Consider the following 17,657-nt stretch of genomic DNA (forward strand, 5'->3'; position numbering starts at 1 on the left):
CAGCAACCCACTTCAGTATTCTTGCCTGGAGAATCCCACGGACAGAGGAACCTGGTGGGCTCCAGTCCTTAGGGTTGCAAAGAGTCAGACACAACTGAAGCGACTTAGCATGTACACACAGGTTATACTCAACTTATGCGCTCTCACGATAATGGATTTTTAAAGGGAATTTAAAACTGTGGAGTGGTTTTTTTTTAAAAAAAGGAACTATGTTGGTCAGGTCCCATGGTATCTTTTTAGTACTTTCAGAAGTCAGGAGCAGTAGAGAAAGCAAGGGAGCAGACCGGGCCTCTGCGGATGGCTGCCCAGTGGGCGCTGGATGTTCATTTCATGACTACTCCTTGCTGTGTGCTGTGCACTTTTCATTGTCATGAGAGAGAATGTTAGGAAAACTATCCCCACAAGAAAACAGCTTTTCTTGGCAAGTGAAATATGACTTAAGGAGCCAGAACTGGAGACATACGGTACTATGAATGAGAGCTGTGTTACTTTATTGGATCTGAGTCCAGGCACTATTTATACTGCAGCATATTCAGCACCAGATTGTTAAATCTTAATACTGAAACAGTGCATCATTTTAATATTTTTGTTCTGTTTATTCCCTGTTTTCAAGCATTATGTCAAGCATTGCGCATTCATTGATTTCATCTTGGACAGGACATGCCCTGACCAGAAAGTTCATTTCCTATTATTGGAATTTTGCCCCATAGCTATAAAGCAGCATCTTATGAAGCTTTTAAAGGTTTACTTGGGTATACAGGTGTTATCTCTCTTTGATGATAAAATATATTTTTTGAAAGAACAGTGTAACTGGAACTCACCTGTGTTGCCAAAAATAAAAATAAAAATGCTGTTCCTCGTCTATCACTGTAGCATAGCTGTGTGGGAGTGTGGCAGTTTTTGACATCTAGGGGGCCTTTGGATTTTTTTTGTAGCGTACAAATAAAATGTTTGTTTCTCTGTGTTGTTTGTGCAATGAGTTTCTCCTTATATTTTGTTATCAGTGTATGGGTGCCCTGTGCTCCAGATAAGGTCCATCTTGTGACTAGCCTAGCATTTTCACCATGCCTTGCTGAAGCTGTCCTGTGAGTCTGTCCAGGTCTGACCAGGATTTTTATTGTCTCCATTGTCTTGAGTGTTTACCATATGTAGCACAGGGGGAGGGTACCACTGTCACTGTAAAATAAGCTGAGGAACTATCAAAGGGGAAAAAAAGGAAGTTGAAGGCATCTCTGCTATTTCTGATCTGTGGTCAGTCATTGTGCTATGGAACACAAGCCCTCCGCCTGGTGAAACGTGAATTTAGAAGTGAATTCTCATTGCTTCTTCAGCTCCAAATGCTATTCACACTGGGGTTCGCACCACAACCAGGATGTGACTGTGTGTGTGCTGAGCCCACACACAGGAATTTTCTTGTACAATTCAAAACTGAATCTTATATTTACTTAAGACTTGCTTTTTTTTTTTTTTTTTTGTCTATGAAATCAGCAGTTCGGTATATTTAGCATCAGTCTTAAGTTAGACTGTGAAATAAGACTTTGGGGGAAGGAAGTGTCCGTATGGTTTTCTAAGTAATTTAAGAAACAGGAAAACATAAAAAAAACTGATTGTCCGTGATTAAACCTCATCCTTTCATTCTCATCTTCCTGTATAGTTAACTCAATTGTCAGCCAGAGAGAAATAGGCTATTGCACGGGGTTGTAAAATATCTGAGTGGGCCTTGGATGTTGGCTATTGGATGACCTTCTTAACATTGAACAAACAACGAGAGGGTTTAATAAATAGCAGCTATGTGTTTATTATGTTTTTCTTCCCTGTGCAGGAATAATCAAGCTGGGGAGGTGGAACCCTCTCCCCCTCAGTTATGTGACAGATGCACCCGACGCGACAGTGGCCGACATGCTGCAAGATGTCTATCACGTCGTGACGTTGAAAATCCAATTACAAAGGTGGGTGTCTCTGAACATCTGCCCTTCCTTACTCTCGGAGCTGCTCCGTCGATCATAGACTCGCTGCAGAGATCAGCTTATCCTGTCTTTGTTAATTTCTTGACATCGGATGAAATGAAAAGGAAAAAAAAAAAAGAGGAGGGGAAGGGGGCCCTTCACCAGGCATCTTTATAGTCCACATTCCAACTGTTTTATGTTTTGTTTTCAGAAGCAGTGAAGTGGTAACCTAGGGGGAGCTTGATAAATCATTAAAAATCTGCAGCCCGTAAAGGGGCACTTTCCAAAGCGCCTAATTTAATGAGTCCTCTGGTTAAATGCTTAGTACATAATACTTGAAGAATCAACACCTCTGCTGTTTCAGGCTTGTGTTTGAGGAGTGAGTTGGGTGCCTGGGTAGCCTACTTACCCAGAGGGCGCTGGCACTGGACTTTGCTTTCCTCTCTGGTAGCCTGCAGAACTTCTGGGAATGGTTCCTTTTTTTCAGATACAGCACTCAAGACAAAGTATACCGCTAAAGAATCAAGAGGGTCTCTGCCATACCTTGTGTTGTAAAGTACCTGCAAGTTATATCCCTTATATTGTCCTCTCCTCTGCTGCTGCTAAGTCACTTCAGTCGTGTCCGACTCTGTGCGGCCCCATAGACGGCAGCCCACCTGGCTCCCTGTCCCTGGGATTCTCCAGGCAAGAACACTGGAGTGGGTTGCCATTTCCTTCTCCAATGCATGAAAGTGAAAAGTGAAAGTGAAGTTGCTCAGTCTTGTCCGACCCTCAGCGACCCCATGGACTATAGCTTACCAGGTTCCTCCATCCATGGGATTTTCTAGGCAAGAGTACTGGAGTGGCAATGGAGTTGCCATTGCCTTCTTAGGTTTTGAGTTTACCCCCTTTCAGAGAATTTGCACTTTAATAGGGACCTACCATTCCTGTCCTTGTCTAGGAATACTTTAATATCTTTAGTTAGGTTTTGGTTAGGTAAGTAACATCTCTAGATTGTTCTGTGAGGGTTAAGGGTGAAAGTGAAAGTAGGCCTTCAAATCTGATGAAGCTTATGTTACGTTTAACCTTCGGAATGTCCAATAATTAAATTTAAATTGCAGAAGTTTGTAATCACACTGCCTTGCCATTTCTATCAGCAGGTTGGAAAAATCATATTTTTAAAAATTGGCATTTCTTTATCTGCAAAATGACTGTTTTTCTCAGGCTAGTGTGATGGCCAACTGAAAGAGGCCACGATGGGCTCTGCTGACGCCCTAGAGAAGGAGTTTTATCCCCTTTCCCTCATTTCGAGCCCAGGTTCGACCCTGTTCTTTGCCGCTTCTCCCTATGCTTTACAGAACGGGGGGGTGACTGCTGTACTCTGCACTATTAGGGTTTACATGTCATTCATTCTTCCTCTATTTTCCAGTTGTTCGAAGTTGGAAGACTTGCCTGCAGAGCAGTGGAACCATGCCACGGTCCGCAATGCCTTAAAGGAATTGCTTAAAGAGATGAACCAGAGCACATTAGCCAAAGAATGCCCTCTCTCCCAGGTCAGTGTCTTCAGCACAAATGAAGTAGCCATGGGTGTGCTGTCTAGCAGGAGGGGCACTCCCGCTCAGACAGTTGTCTTTATATTCACACTGCATCGTGTTGTTCAGCTGCCCAGTCGTGTCCAGCTCTTTGTGATCCCATGGACTGCAGCACGCCAGGCCTCCCTGTCCCTCACCATCTCCCAGAGTTTGTCCAAGTTCATGTCCATTGCATCGGTGATGCTGTCCAGCCTTCTCATCCTCTGATGCCCTCTTCTTCTTCTGCCCTCAGTCTTTCCCAGCATCAGGAACTTTTGCAATGAGTCTCTGGTGGCTCAGCTGGTAAAGAATCTGCTTGCAATGCAGGAGACCCCAGTTTGATTTCTGGGTCAGGAAGTTCCCCTGGAGAAGGGATGGGCTATCCATTCCAGTATTCTTGGGCTTCCCTGGTGGCTCAGACAGTAAAAAATCTGCCTGCAATGCAGGAGACCTGGGTTTGATCCCTGGGTTGGGAAGATCCCCTAGGAGGTGACACTACATCTTAGGTGGGCAAAAATATGGAGATTGTGATGCTTTTTGTTGTAGAGGAGAACTTATCACTTACTAGAGCTCTGATGTAGGAGGAGTCACATTAAAACATTTTACACTCATTCTTTAACTTCTCATACATGTCATAGGAGGTGTGTATCAATATTTCTATTTTATAGATCAAGAAAACAAGGCTCAGAGGCACTTTACCTGCATTACCTTATTCAGCTGGTTAATTGCAACTCCAGTTGAGACTTCCCTTGCCAAAGTTCAGGCTCCAAATTGCATTTCTTGGTCAATGAAATGGGTCAGCCATGCCAAATACATCTTAATTTGTTTATATTTGTTTATTGAGCCTTTTCTGGGTCTAGCAGAGAGAGATGATCTTTGCATCATATATGTTCTATAGAGATTTTGTGGTGAGTTCAGCATGTAAAAATGCATTGTGAGAAAAAGTGGTACTCTTTCTTTAATGAACTGATCATAAGCTATGCTGCTGCTGCTGCTAAGTTACTTCAGTTGGGTCGACTCTGTGCGACCCCATAGACGGCAGCCCACCAGGCTCCCCCGTCTCTGGGATTATCCAGGCAAGAACACTGGAGTGGGTTGCCATTTCCTTCTCCAATGCATGAAAGTGAAAAGTGAAAGTGAAGTCACTCAGTCAGTGTCCAGCTCTTCGTGAACCCATGGACTGCAGCCTACCAGGCTCCTCCGTCCATGGGATTTTCCAGGCAAGAGTACTGGAGTGGGGTGCCATCACCTTCTCCAGATCATAAGCTATAACAAGTCACAAAAGTAAGAGATCGGGAGGATGAAAGGGAGGAATGCAGAGGAAGGGCTTCTGTTACTGTTTGTGTTTATGGGTGAGGGCACCACTTTTTCTAATGATAAGATGTTTTAGTGGCTATAGGTAGTGGCTTAGAACAGCTGTGAAGTGAACTCAGGTTGACATTATTTAAAGCTATGAATGGAAATCCATTTTCTGGTGTGAGTTGCTACACTTGATTTAAGACAGTAGGCTGACTGCATGTCTGTCAAGTTCAAGGGATGATAACAAGAACCATGGAAACTTGATATGTCCTGAGCTATGTTCTAGGATAACAGTCTTTGGGGGAAGTAGGAAGCCTATTGGTTAAGACTCTGCATTGAGAATCAGTCAGATCTGGCTTCAGGTCTTGGCTTACAAGCCTCTGTGACCTTATCTATTTCTTTGTAAGTAAAACCAGGAGAGTAATAGTTCTAAGTCATATAATGAGGAGTAATGAGATAAATCACATAAATTCTTGGCCTAGTACTGGCATACAATGATACTCCATAAATAGTACCAGCTGTTATTATTGAGACATGATATTGTTGGTGTGAATTGCATATTTTTTATATGTGTCTTGGAGAGTGTTTTGGAATAGATCCTCTGAGACAAAGCCTGCTATTAATATCTTTGATTCCAAAAAAATCAACACAGCATGCAGCTGAGTGATTGGTAGATGGAAAGGGACACCAGTGTTTCTTGACCATCAATCATGTCCCTGCTCTGTGCTTATAGCTTTCGTAGGCCATTTCAATACCTCCCTGTTGGTATGTTTTATCTAACTCTTTGTGACCTTTTGGAGTCACACTAGGCTCCTCTGTCTATGGGATTTTTCAGGCAACAATACTGGAGTGGGTTGCTATTTCCTCCTCCAGAGGATGTACATAGAATTAAAGCTTGTTGCTAGAATTTTTATTTATTCCAATGTGATTACTTACGAAGTTCTAAAATATATATATTTTGAATTATTCTGATCACATATAGGGACTGGATAAAGAACAATTTAGAAAAACAATTCAGTCGTTTGTCTTAAATTCAGTTAGTCACAGTTAATTTTCTCTTGGATTTACTTAAAAGTCAAATTGGGCTTTTGCCTGGAAGTAGACAAGCTCCTAACTTAATATCACCAATTGGGAATTTTATCCAGGGTTTTTGAGGCCTGCAGGAATTTGGTCAGTATTGATCTGTTGTGATTATTTGGTTTGGTTATAGCTGTAAGATGTGACTAGAGAGACAGCCTGCATGGAAGGAACCCACATGAGGAGCTGAGAGCCCTGAGCTCTAGTCTCTTCCTCTCTCTCTTTTTCCTGGCTGAGCCGTGTGGCTTGTGGGATTGAACCTGGGCCCTGGGCAGTGAAAGGACCATGTCCTAATTATTGGACTACCAGGGACTTCTTGAATCTCAGCTCTTTTGTGATCTGGGGCAAGCCTGTCCACTCTCAGAGCCTCATTAAACTCGTCTGTAAACTGGGCATGATGGTGTCCACATGTGTCGTGTAATTTGCAGGGTTGTCTTGAGCTTCGAATGAGAACATCTTTACCCTTGCTGTAAAAGTGCTTTTGCTCCCCCATTTTCTCCGCACATTGCTTGCCCACCGAGTTGCCCAACCGCAAGTTTCTTGTCTGTCACTCTCATAGTAGATACTATGGGTTCTGCCACCTCCTTATTAAAGTCTTCCTCCTTTGTCCCATTGCCTTGTTTAGACTTTCATCACCTCTCTTGTGAAACATTTTCAGTCATCCTGCGTCATAATCTTTCTTCTGGCACCTGCTTCTCCAACACTAACATTGTATCATTTCCTTGTCTATAAGCCTCCAGCGGCTCCCCCTGCTCAGCCTATAGGAAGAACAGACGGAATAGCCTGTGTATACTGTGAAGATGACAGACACTAGCCTGATTTCTATCCGTCACCTTCCTCCCTCTACCTACATCTGCTCAGTGCTCCAAAAGTATGCAACTGAAACATTTAACATTGCTCAGACTTCACCAAAATGTTCCCAAGGGTGGGAACAATCTAACTACTCCCCTTAGCATTTCCTCTGCTCCATGCACCTATGTTTTTGATATTTTTAAAATTTGCGTAGAAACCTCTTTACCTGTTCAATGACTAACCTCCCCTGTCTGCATGAGACTAGTCCTCAAGGGAGATGTGCCATGTTAATCTCTGGCTTTGGTGGCCCCTGTGCACAATGCTGGTGACCTTGGAGTCCTTCAGTGTGGCGCTGCTTTGCTTTTGCTGTGTGATTTCTCTTGGCTAGCATGCCCTACTCTCTTCTGCTTGATGAAATCCTTCAAATATCATCTGGGAAGTCACTTCTGGTGAAGAACCCTGACCTTCTGATTAAAGTAGTTGCTTCTGCTTTTAGTAACCTTTTGGACACACCCCTGTCAGAGCACTTATCGCAACCTGCTGTCAATGTTATCTGCCCGTTCTCATCACTTAATGGACTGCCTCACAATAGCAGAAGCCATCTCTTATCTTTTATCTCAGAGTTCTCAGCATTCAGCACAAAGAGTATCTTGAATGTAGTTGTTACTCTAACGCATGAGTTTTAAACTTTGGCCCAACTAAGCTTTTGGGTTGGATATTCTTTGTGATTGGGGAATGACCTGTGATCCTGTGTATTATAGGATGTTTAGAAGCATCCTTGACTTCTGCCTACTAGATGCCAGTAGCATTCCCCACCCAACTCAGTGCCAGCCAAAATGTCTCGACATTGCCAAATGTCCTTTGAAGGGAGGAAAATGATTCTTGGTTGAGAGCCACTGCTCTAAGGCGTTTAATTAATTTAATAATTAAAATATTTAAAAAAGTTTTATAAAATATAAAGTTTTATTATTTTTACAGTGTTTTTGGCGGCTCTAAAATGTTTGGAATGAGAAACAATGAATATAGTATTTTGGTGGTTGATGCCCCCAGAACGTTTTCAATCAAACGGAGGCTCTTTTCTATTGCTTAGATATGGGGGATATTTGATTTAGGCTTCTGGTATGTTGTGTGATTTTGGAAAACATCACTGGAGTAGTCCTTCTCAGCCAGCAAGGGCACATAGTATACGTGTCTACATTAATCCTATGGCTGTTACTCTGAAACATTCCGGATTATTCACTTAAATTGCATAGCTGGATTGAATTTCAGTGTGGAGATAAGCTCACTCATTTTTTTGGTGGTTACCATAGAATGAAGTGAAGTGAAGTGAAGTCGCTCAGTCGTGTCCGACTCTTTGCGACCCCATAGACTGCAGCCTGCCAGGCTCCTTTGTCATGGGATTTTCCAGACAATAGTACTGGAGTGGATTGCCATTTCCTTCTCCAGGGGATCTTCCCAAACCAGGGCTCGAACCCGGGTCTCCCGCATTGCAGGCAGACGCTTTACCATTGAGCCACCAGGGAAGTAGTACCATAGAATAGGTGAATATATTTTTATTCAACCTGTGTAGTGTTAAAAAGAATGAATTTTTGTTTATAGAAGGTGAAACAGTAATTTAAAAATGTATTTTACCAGCTTGAATGGAGTCCCAGTTGAGTCGGGTACTTTACAAAGGATTGGGGGTATAGTGGTGAAGATGAAAGAAACGAAGCTTTCAGCCTAGGAAGAAGAGAGTGGAGCATCCAATAGTACTTCACAGGAGAATGATAGATTATTGGGCTATTTAAAATATTCTCAGTTCATGAGTAAAAGACTGGTTTTGAAATAATTCTCCCTTATTACCCCCACGTCAATCCATTTTAGGTATTTCCTCACTTAAGTTTGGCAGTTGCATAAAAGAATAATTCAGTGGCTAGTATATGTTTTCTTGAATATCCCAGTGATCTACATTTCAAAAGAGCAGGCTTGAGGGCAGAAGGAAAGAGTGGAAAAGTCCATAATAGGGCAACAATTGCAGGCTGAGGCATATATATTTAAAGACAGGGAAGTCGTGATTTAGCTGTTCTCTGTCTGGCCAGATGCTTAGAAAGTATAGGTTATGTTTGTGTGTCTGTGTATTTATTTTTGATTTCACCTTTCAAAATATGTTTAAGTGCTGACAGCTTCTTCCTTTTCCTCTGATGTCCTCCTGAGTCACCACTTCCAGCCTCTTCCATCAGTCCCATTGTCTGTCCCAAGCATCCTAATTTACTGTACCTTAGGCCTCAGTTCAGTTCAGTCGCTGAGTCGTGTCCGACTCTGCGACCCCATGAATCGCAGCACGCCAGGCCTCCCTGTCCATCACCATCTACCGGAATTCACTCAGACTCACGTCCATCAAGTCCATGATGCCATCCAGCCATCTCATCTTCTGTCGTCCCCTTCTCCTCCTGCCCCAATCCCTCCCAGCATCAGAGTCTTTTCCAATGAGTCAACTCTTCGCATGAGGTAGCCAAAGTACTGGAGTTTCAGTTTTAGCATCATTCCTTCCAAAGAAATCCCAGGGCTGATCTCCTTCAGAATGGACTGGTTGGATCTCCTTGCAGTGCAAGGAACTCTCAAGAATCTTCTCCAACACCACAGTTCAAGAGCATCAATTCTTCGGCGCAGGTCTTCCTTATTAAATGGTCTCTAACTATTCCAATTTGAAAACATTATGAACATGTCTTTCTGTGGCTTACTAATTTTTTACTCAAGGAAAAGTTAAAAGACAAAACCCCAGATCCTTAGGGTTTTAAACAGTACCCACCTTAACTATCTCATAGGTTATTAAGAAGATCAGATGGAAGGACAGTTTGCAAATGCCCCCTCCTCCCTTCCTAACATTATCTCTGCAACACTACACATGCTTAAAACTTTTTTCATGTATGTGGTAAAAAATATATAACATGAAGTTTATCATTTTAACAATTTTTAAATTTATAATTTTATAATCCAGTATCATTGACTACATTTACATGTTGTACAATCATAACCCCCCACCCCCATCTATTTTCCAAACTTTTTATCACTCCAGATGAAAATTCTATAAATATTAAGCAATAATTGCCTATTCTCTCTTCCAACAGCCCCTGGTTACCTCTGTTCTATTTTCTGTCCCTATGAATTTACTTATTCTAGATGTCTCATAAAAGTAGAATCATAGAATATTTGTCCTTTTGTCTTGGCTTATTTAACTTAGCATATAGATATATTTTTAAAGCAGCTCTGTCCCATGCCCCTATTTGAGGTTTTATTGCCAAATATTTGAGGAACAAGATGACTGGTAGAAGTTACTGAACTGTGAAAATGTTATAGTATTATGGTGGTGTTTATGTAGTCTTTTAGACACATAGATTGTAGGATAATGATTTGTGTAATTTTAAGCACGTCTTGCCGATTTGGGGGGTCATTAAAGGACCAACTTAAATTGCAATGTGCCAAAATAATCAGACAATGAAATCAAATAGCCAAATGGGTCAATAGAAAATAACAGATAGATCATGCACTCATCTATAGACTAGTGACTGATCAAGTGCTTGGATCGGTATTCTCTTAACCAGTTGCCAACTGTCCGTTTCATTTAATCTTAAATTCATGTATGTCCTGTGTTAACCAGATATTGACTGTCCCTTTCAGTTATATGCAAAGTTGTATTAGTTCATGTGCAACCTCATGAATCTTGTTGATGGGGACGCACAAATGACAGCTTCAAAGTAATTCCCAGCGGATGACTGGGATGATGTCTGAGAAATGACTGCATGGAGGGAAGAAAGCTGACATTCACTGGCTCCATATCCTGTCTGTTAGGCCTTCTGCACAGATCTTCTCTCTGAATCCTTCCAGCCTCAGAGGCTAGTATCCATATTTCACTCTCACAGATGAGGGTACAAGCAAGCCCTTCCATAGTCTTCTAGGTGAGGAGTTCTTGAATTGACTCATGTCACACTCCACAGCCCAGAGGAAGTATTTCTATCAACTAGAATGACAGGAAGTTGCCATTCTGATAGTATAACTCAGAAATGGTGATGGAAAAGGATGTTAGAAGGCTGACAAAAGTGAAAGTGAAGTAGCTCAGTCATGTCCGACCCTTTGCAACCCCATGGACTGTACAGCCTTCTAGGCTCCTCCGTCCATGGAGTTTTCCAGGCGAGAGTATTGGAGTGGTTTGCCGTTTCCTTCTCCAAGAGATCTTCCCCACCCAGGGATCGAACCTGGGTCTCCCGCCTCACAGGCAGACAGACGCTTTACCATCTGAGCCACCAGGGAAGCTTTTAGAAGGCTGACAAATAACAATTTTTCATGATAAAGTAATTCCTCCAAGTCATTTTTTCCCTATACTGTACCTTCCTGGTGGCTCAGACAGTAAAGAATCTACCTGCAGTACAGGAGACCCGGGTTCAATCCCGTGGTCAGGAAGATCCCCTGGAGAAGCGAATGGCAACCCATTCTAGCATTCTTGCCTGGAGAATCCCATGGACAGAGGAGTCTGGTGGGCTACAGTCCATCAGATCGCAAAGAGTTGGACATGACTGAGTGACTAACACTTTCACTTCATATCCTTAATTGAAGTATTATTATGATCTCATGTTTACCAGTTATTTAGCATATCACAAAACATAATGACAAGGCTAAAAACAAGCAAAGAATGCCTATGTTATTCATTGCCTGCATCGTGCTCTTTCCTCTATGCAAAGGTAGAAAGGATGACCCTGAGATGCCAGCTTCCGCCCCACTTCTTGCTCTGACGTGGCATGCATTCTCAGCAGCGGAACATGTAACCATTCACTTTGGTTTTAAAATGTTCTTTTTAACAGTGAGTGTATTATGTATCTGCAGCTTAGCTACTCTTAGTATAACGTTGCTGTTCAAACTAATCTCACTAAGCCAAAGGGAAAGTGGTGAAAAATACCCAATTATTTTATCTTTCTTTTTTGGGAGGGAGGAAAAGGCAATGCTCAGATTTCTGTCTTTCCCAGTATATGTACAAATCATCTTAACCTGTGTTTGCTGTTTTGCTTTTCCTATTAAGTTTTAAATTACCTTTAGGTCCCTTAACTTCCTCTGATTCTTAATTCCTTAGTTAGCTCATATAAAGGCCTGAAACTTTTTGTTTCATTTTTGTCACCTTGTTTCTTGCTTTGTCTAAAGAACTGGTTGCAGTATCCACTTTGGGCTTGTGTTCACTGATGGAGATGCTGGTGAAGATTTCCCAAGAAATAGTGTGTCCTAGTGGTAGTGTCTCTTTGCTCTTCCCTGCTGCTATTTGACTTTGAACAAGCTGCTTCTTTATTCTGAGTTTCTGGGTCTTTAGTCTGAAAAATGGAACCATACTTAAAATGATAGGTGACATCTCTTTTCTGGGATAGTCAAAAACAAACAAGTGAGTTTAAAATTTGTCTCAGGAAGCTAAAAGAAAATTTGTTTTTCTTAGTTGTGTAATTTCTACTTAGCTATAATAAGCATTAATAATAATACCATAATGTTCTCTTACAGTTGTCTTAGAGCAATTTCAAATTAGTTAGTAAACTTTGCAGTAAGTAATTCTGGTATATTTTGAGTTCTCTTATTTTATTAAAAAATAACTTCCAAATATAAGTGGCAGAGGTGCCAGAGTGGCTGCAAATAAGGGATTTTAATCCCTCATCTATGTTCTTTATATTTAAAATTTCACGATTGGTTACAAAGAAGCCTACAACTTTCAAAAATTTTTCTGTAGTTAGGAAGATGTGCTAAACCTTCCTATTTTTTTCAGTACATAATATTTTTCATAAATAGCTCTGTCTACAATCACTGTCTATATGCTGTTTATGGTTGTGAGTAAGTATCTGAGGGGGATGCCTCAGTTGCCCATCACACAAGTCTTCTTCCTTTCTGTCTCACAATCCCCCACTATGCAAAGTGAAGCATGTTTATTAAATGCAAAGGCAGTTTATTATTGGTCATTTAATATTGAGTCAGTGAGTGAAATCGTTCAGTAGTGTCTGACTCTTTGTGACCGCATGGACTGTAGCCCACCAGGCTCCTCTGTCCATGGGATTCTCCAGGCAAGAATACTGAGATGTGTTGCCATTTCCTTCTCCAGGACATTTAATATTAGTCTATTTAATTATATCCTATTTACATATATTTAATTATATTTTGATTTTAGTTGCTAAGTCATGTTCAACTCTGTGCAACACCATGGACTGTAATCTACCATGCTTCTCTGTCCATGGGATTTCCTAAGCAAGAATACTGGAGTGGGTTGCTGTTTCTTTTGCCAGGAAATATTCCCAACCGAGGGACTGAGCCTGGGTCTCGTGAATTGGAGGTAGTCACCTGCACTGCAGGCAGTTTTCTTTACCAACTGAGTTACTAGGAAAGCCCTCTATTTAATTATAAATATTAATATTTAATAAAACATAGTCCCATAGTTTGTGTTAAAAATAACAGCACACATATCTTTTGGGTTATACATATCAGTATCACTTTATGTTAACATAAATACTCAGAAGTTGGTTGTATTCTGGATTGAAAAAGTAGACTCAGATCTTGTTCATTTGTCAAAAAAAATGTGGGTATTCTAAAAGTCCAATTGTATGGTTGCTCTCAAATGATTGGAAAACATAAAAGAGCAATGTAGACTACAAAATTATATACATATTTTTAAAAGCAGTGAATGGAAATTAGATGTTTTTTGGCAGGGTGGTAGGTGGGAGAGATTTTAATCATTACTCATCCCATTTTGCAGCAACTGTATCTCATCAGGTCCAAGATGCTGTTGATTGTAAGATGCATCTCAATTTCGGTGCTATTAAAGTAGTGTCATCCCTTGGTATCCTAGGACCCCCTTGCAGATAGCCAGGTTCTCAGATCTTTAAGTAACATGTATAAAATAACGTCGTGTTTGCATATACCCAGTGCACATGCTCCTATATCCTTTAAGTCATCTCTAGATTAAATGTTATGTTCATAGTTGCACACTGCATGTGCTGCAGTATCCACAGGAAATTCAAGTTTTGCTTTTTGGAACATTCTGGAATTTTTTTCCCAATATTTTCAATCTATAGTATGGATGCCTGGATGCAGAACCCATGTATACTGGGGCATGACTGTATGATGAAATGTGGTAAATAAAAATTCTCTGTGCCCCAGTTCTGCTGGAGAACACTCTTCCTTGTAAAGTAAAAGTCATCATGTGCTTGCTCTACATTATCCCCTTTCAATTTTGTTTATAATAAATTGTTTTGATGTTTTAAATATAAATTGACACCAATAAACATTAAGATGACCTTGTAGTATGTGTCTAGAGTATTCCAGTGAGGTTTAGTGATTCAGACAAAGGCAATGAGAATATAGCAGTCTAATTTAGGGTTATAGAATATTTATAAGAAACTGGACTAATAAGACATAACATGATCTTTCATCTACAATATTCCCAAGAAATACCTCTTCTATTTTTAAAGCTTTCTCGGGTTGAATTATAAAGATTTGTATCAGTAGAGCTACTTTAAGTGTCAACTAAATGTAAAGAACTGCATAGAATTAATATGAATAAAAGGTGCCACAAATTTGAAGAGACTTTTCTGGTGACTAAAGTTTCTCATTATATAGGAAATTGTTTTTATTTACTACCCAGTTCCTTTACTCAGTTCCTAGCTTAAACCTATTTTTTGTTCTGTGGTTTGTAGAGCTGGAAACTCATAATGATACAGGGAAGAGAACAAGCCTGACTGAATCTCAGGGTAGCCAACTCCTTTTTTTTTTTCTATTATCTTTTAATTATTATTATTATTTTAGTATATGTTACAGATGTGCAGAATTTACTATTTGACATCTGTGTACTCCTCACAGTGATCACTGCCACAGGTCTAATTACCATCCATTACCGTACAGTTGAGCTTCACCAGTTTCACCCACCCTGCAACTCCCTTCCTCTCTGGTAACCACTAATCTGATATCTGTATCTCTGAGTTTGTTTTAATTTTTAGATTCCATATGAGTGAAATTATACAGCATTTGTGTTTCTCTTGTTTATTTCACTTAACATAATACCTGCAAGGTCCATTCACATTTTTGCCAATGAGAGGATTTAATGCTTTGTTATGACTGAGTAGTATTCCACTAAGTTATATACCACATTTGCCAACTCCTGCTTTTTAAATGAGTGTGAGCCCAACCCCAGTATAAGACCATCTTTGATGAAGCCAATAAAAGCCCTGATATTCATTTTCTTGTGACATCAGTTCAGTTCAGTTGCTTAGTTGTGTCCAACTCTTTGTGACCCTATGGACTGCAGCACACCAGGACTCCCTGTCCATCACCAACTCCCAAAGTTCACCCAAACTCATGTCCATTGAGTCAGTGATACCATCAAACCATCTCATCCTCTGTTGTCCCCTTCTCCCACACTCAGTCTTTCTCAGCATCAAAGTCTTTTCCAATTAGTCAGTTCTTCACATCAGGTGGCCAAAGTATTGGAGTTTCATCTTCAACATCAGTCCTTCCAATGAACACTCAGGACTGGTCTCCTTTAGGATAGACTGGTTGGATCTCCTTGCAGTCCAAGGGATTCTCAAGAGTCTTCTCCAACACCACAGTTGAAAAGTATCAATTCTTCAGCACTCAGCTTTCCTTATAGTCCAGCTCACATCCATACATGACCACTGAAAAAACCATAGTCTTGACTAGATGGACCTTTGTTGGCCAAGTAATATCTCTGTTTTTGAATATGCTATCTGGGTTGGTCATAACTTTCCTTCCAAGGAGTAAGTGTCTATTAATTTCATGGCTGCAGTCACCATCTGCAGTGATTTTGGAGCCCCCCAAATAGAGTCAGACATTGCTTCCACTGTTTCCCTATCTATTTGCCATGAAGTGATGGGACCAGATGCCAAGACCTTAGTTTTCTGAATGTTGAGCTTTAAGCCAACTTTTTCACTCTCCTCTTTCACGTTCATCAAGAGGCTCTTTAGTTCACTTTCTGCCATAAGGATGGTGTCATCTGCATATCTGAGGTTATTGATATTTCTCCTAGAAATCTTGATTGCAGCTTGTGCTTCCTCCAGCCCAGCATTTCTCATGATGTACTCTGCATAGAAGTTAAATAAGCAGGCTGACAATATACAGCCTTGACGTACTCCTTTTCCTATTTGGAACCAGTCTGTTGTTCCATGTCCAGTTCTAACTGTTGCTTCCTGACCTGCATATAGGTTTTTCAAGAGGCAGGTCAGGTGGTCTGGTATTCCCATCTCTTTCAGAATTTTCCACAGTTTCTTGTGATCCATACAGTCAAAGGCTTTGGCATAGTCAATAAAGCAGACATAGATGTTTTTCTGGAACTCTCTTGCTTTTTCAGTGATCCAGTGGATGTTGGCAATTTGATCTCTGGTTCCTCTGCCTTTTCTAAAACCAGGTTGAACATCTGGAAGTTCATGGTTCACGTATTGCTGAAGCCTGGCTTGGAGAATTTTGAGCATTACTTTACTAGTGTGTGATATGAGTGCAATTGTGTGGTAGTTTGGGCATTCTTTGGCATTGCCTTTCTTTGGGACTGGGATGAAAACTGACCTTTTCCAGTCCCATGGACACTGCTGAGTTTTCCAAATTTGCTGCTATATTGAGTGCAGCACTTTCACAGCATCATCTTTTAGGATTTGAAATAGCTCAACTGGAATTCCATCACCTCCACTAACTTTGTTTGTAGTGATGCTTTCTAAGGCCCACTTGACTTCACATTCCAGGATGTTTGGCTCTAGGTGAGTGATCACACTATTGTGTTTATCTGGGTCGTGAAGATCTTTCTTGTACAGTTCTTCTGTGTATTCTTGCCACCTCTTCTTAATATTTTCTGCTTCTGTTAGGTCCATACCATTTGTGTCCTTTATTGAGCCCATCTTTGCATGAAATGTTCCCTTGATATCTCTAATTTTCTTGAAGAGATCTCTAGTCTTTCTCATTCTATTATTTTCCTCTATTTCTTTGTACTGATCACTGAGGATGGCTTTCTTATCTCTCCTTACTATTCTTTGGAACTGTGCATTCAAATGGGTATATCTTTCCTTTTCTCCTTTGCTTTTCACTTCTCTTCTTTTCACAGCTATTTGTAAGGCCTCCTCAGGTAGCCATTTTGCTTTTTTGCATTTCTTTTTCTAGGGGATGGTCTACTCCCTGTCTCCTGTACAATGTCAAAAACCCCACCCATAGTTTCTCAGGCACTCTGTCTATCAGATCTAGACCCTTAAATCTATTTCTCATTTTCACTGTATAATCATAAGAGATTTGATTTAGGTCATACTTGAACGGTCTAGTGGTTTTCCCCACTTTCTTCAATTTAAGTCTGAATTTGGTAATAAGGAGTTCATGATAGAGTCAGCTCCTGGTCTTGTCCTGACTGTATAGAGCTTCTCCATTTTTGTCTGCAAAGAATATGATCAGTCTGATTTTGGTGTTGGCCATCTGGTGATGTCCACGTGTAGAGTCTTCTCTTGTGTTGTTGGAAGAGGGTGTTTGCTATGACCAGTGCGTTCTCTTGGCAAAACTCTATTAGCCTTTGCCCTGCTTCATTCTGTACTCCAAGGCCAAATTTGCCTATTACTCCAGGTGTTTCTTGACTTCCTACTTTTGCATTCCAGTCCCCTATAATGGAAAGGACATCTTTTTTGGGTGTTAGTTCTAAAAGGTCTTGTAGGTCTTCATAGAACCGTTCCACTTCAGCTTCTTCAGTGTTAGTGGTTGGGGCATAGACTTGGATTACTATGGTATTGAATGGTTTGCCTGGAAACGAACAGAGATCATTCTATCGTTTTTGAGATTGCATCCAAGTACTGCATTTTGGACTCTTTTGTTGACCGTGATGGTTACGCCATTTCTTCTAAGGGATTCCTGCCTACAGTAGTAGAAATAATGGTCATCTGAGTTAAATTCACCCATTCCAGTCCATTTTAGTTCACCGATTCCTAGAATGTCGACGTTCACTCTTACCATCTCCTGT

The 17,657-nt window shown here is 40.8% G+C and overlaps 1 protein-coding gene and 1 non-coding gene across 2 annotated transcripts in view; one reads left to right on the forward strand and one right to left on the reverse strand.

The window, feature by feature from the left end:
- SATB2 (SATB homeobox 2) overlaps positions 1-17,657 on the forward strand; it is a 200,273-nt gene that overhangs the window by 77,482 nt on the left and 105,134 nt on the right. The window contains exons 4-5 of the mRNA XM_040228858.1: positions 1,823-1,949; positions 3,355-3,478. Of these exons, the coding sequence (XP_040084792.1) occupies positions 1,823-1,949; positions 3,355-3,478 (251 nt within the window). The remainder of the gene's footprint in view (positions 1-1,822; positions 1,950-3,354; positions 3,479-17,657) is intronic.
- On the reverse strand, positions 8,117-8,187 carry TRNAC-GCA. The gene has a single exon. It is a non-coding gene; the product is annotated as a tRNA-Cys (tRNA).

Source organism: Oryx dammah, unplaced genomic scaffold (genome assembly GCF_014754425.2).
Source record: "Oryx dammah isolate SB20612 unplaced genomic scaffold, SCBI_Odam_1.1 HiC_scaffold_27, whole genome shotgun sequence".
NCBI lineage: Eukaryota > Metazoa > Chordata > Mammalia > Artiodactyla > Bovidae > Oryx > Oryx dammah.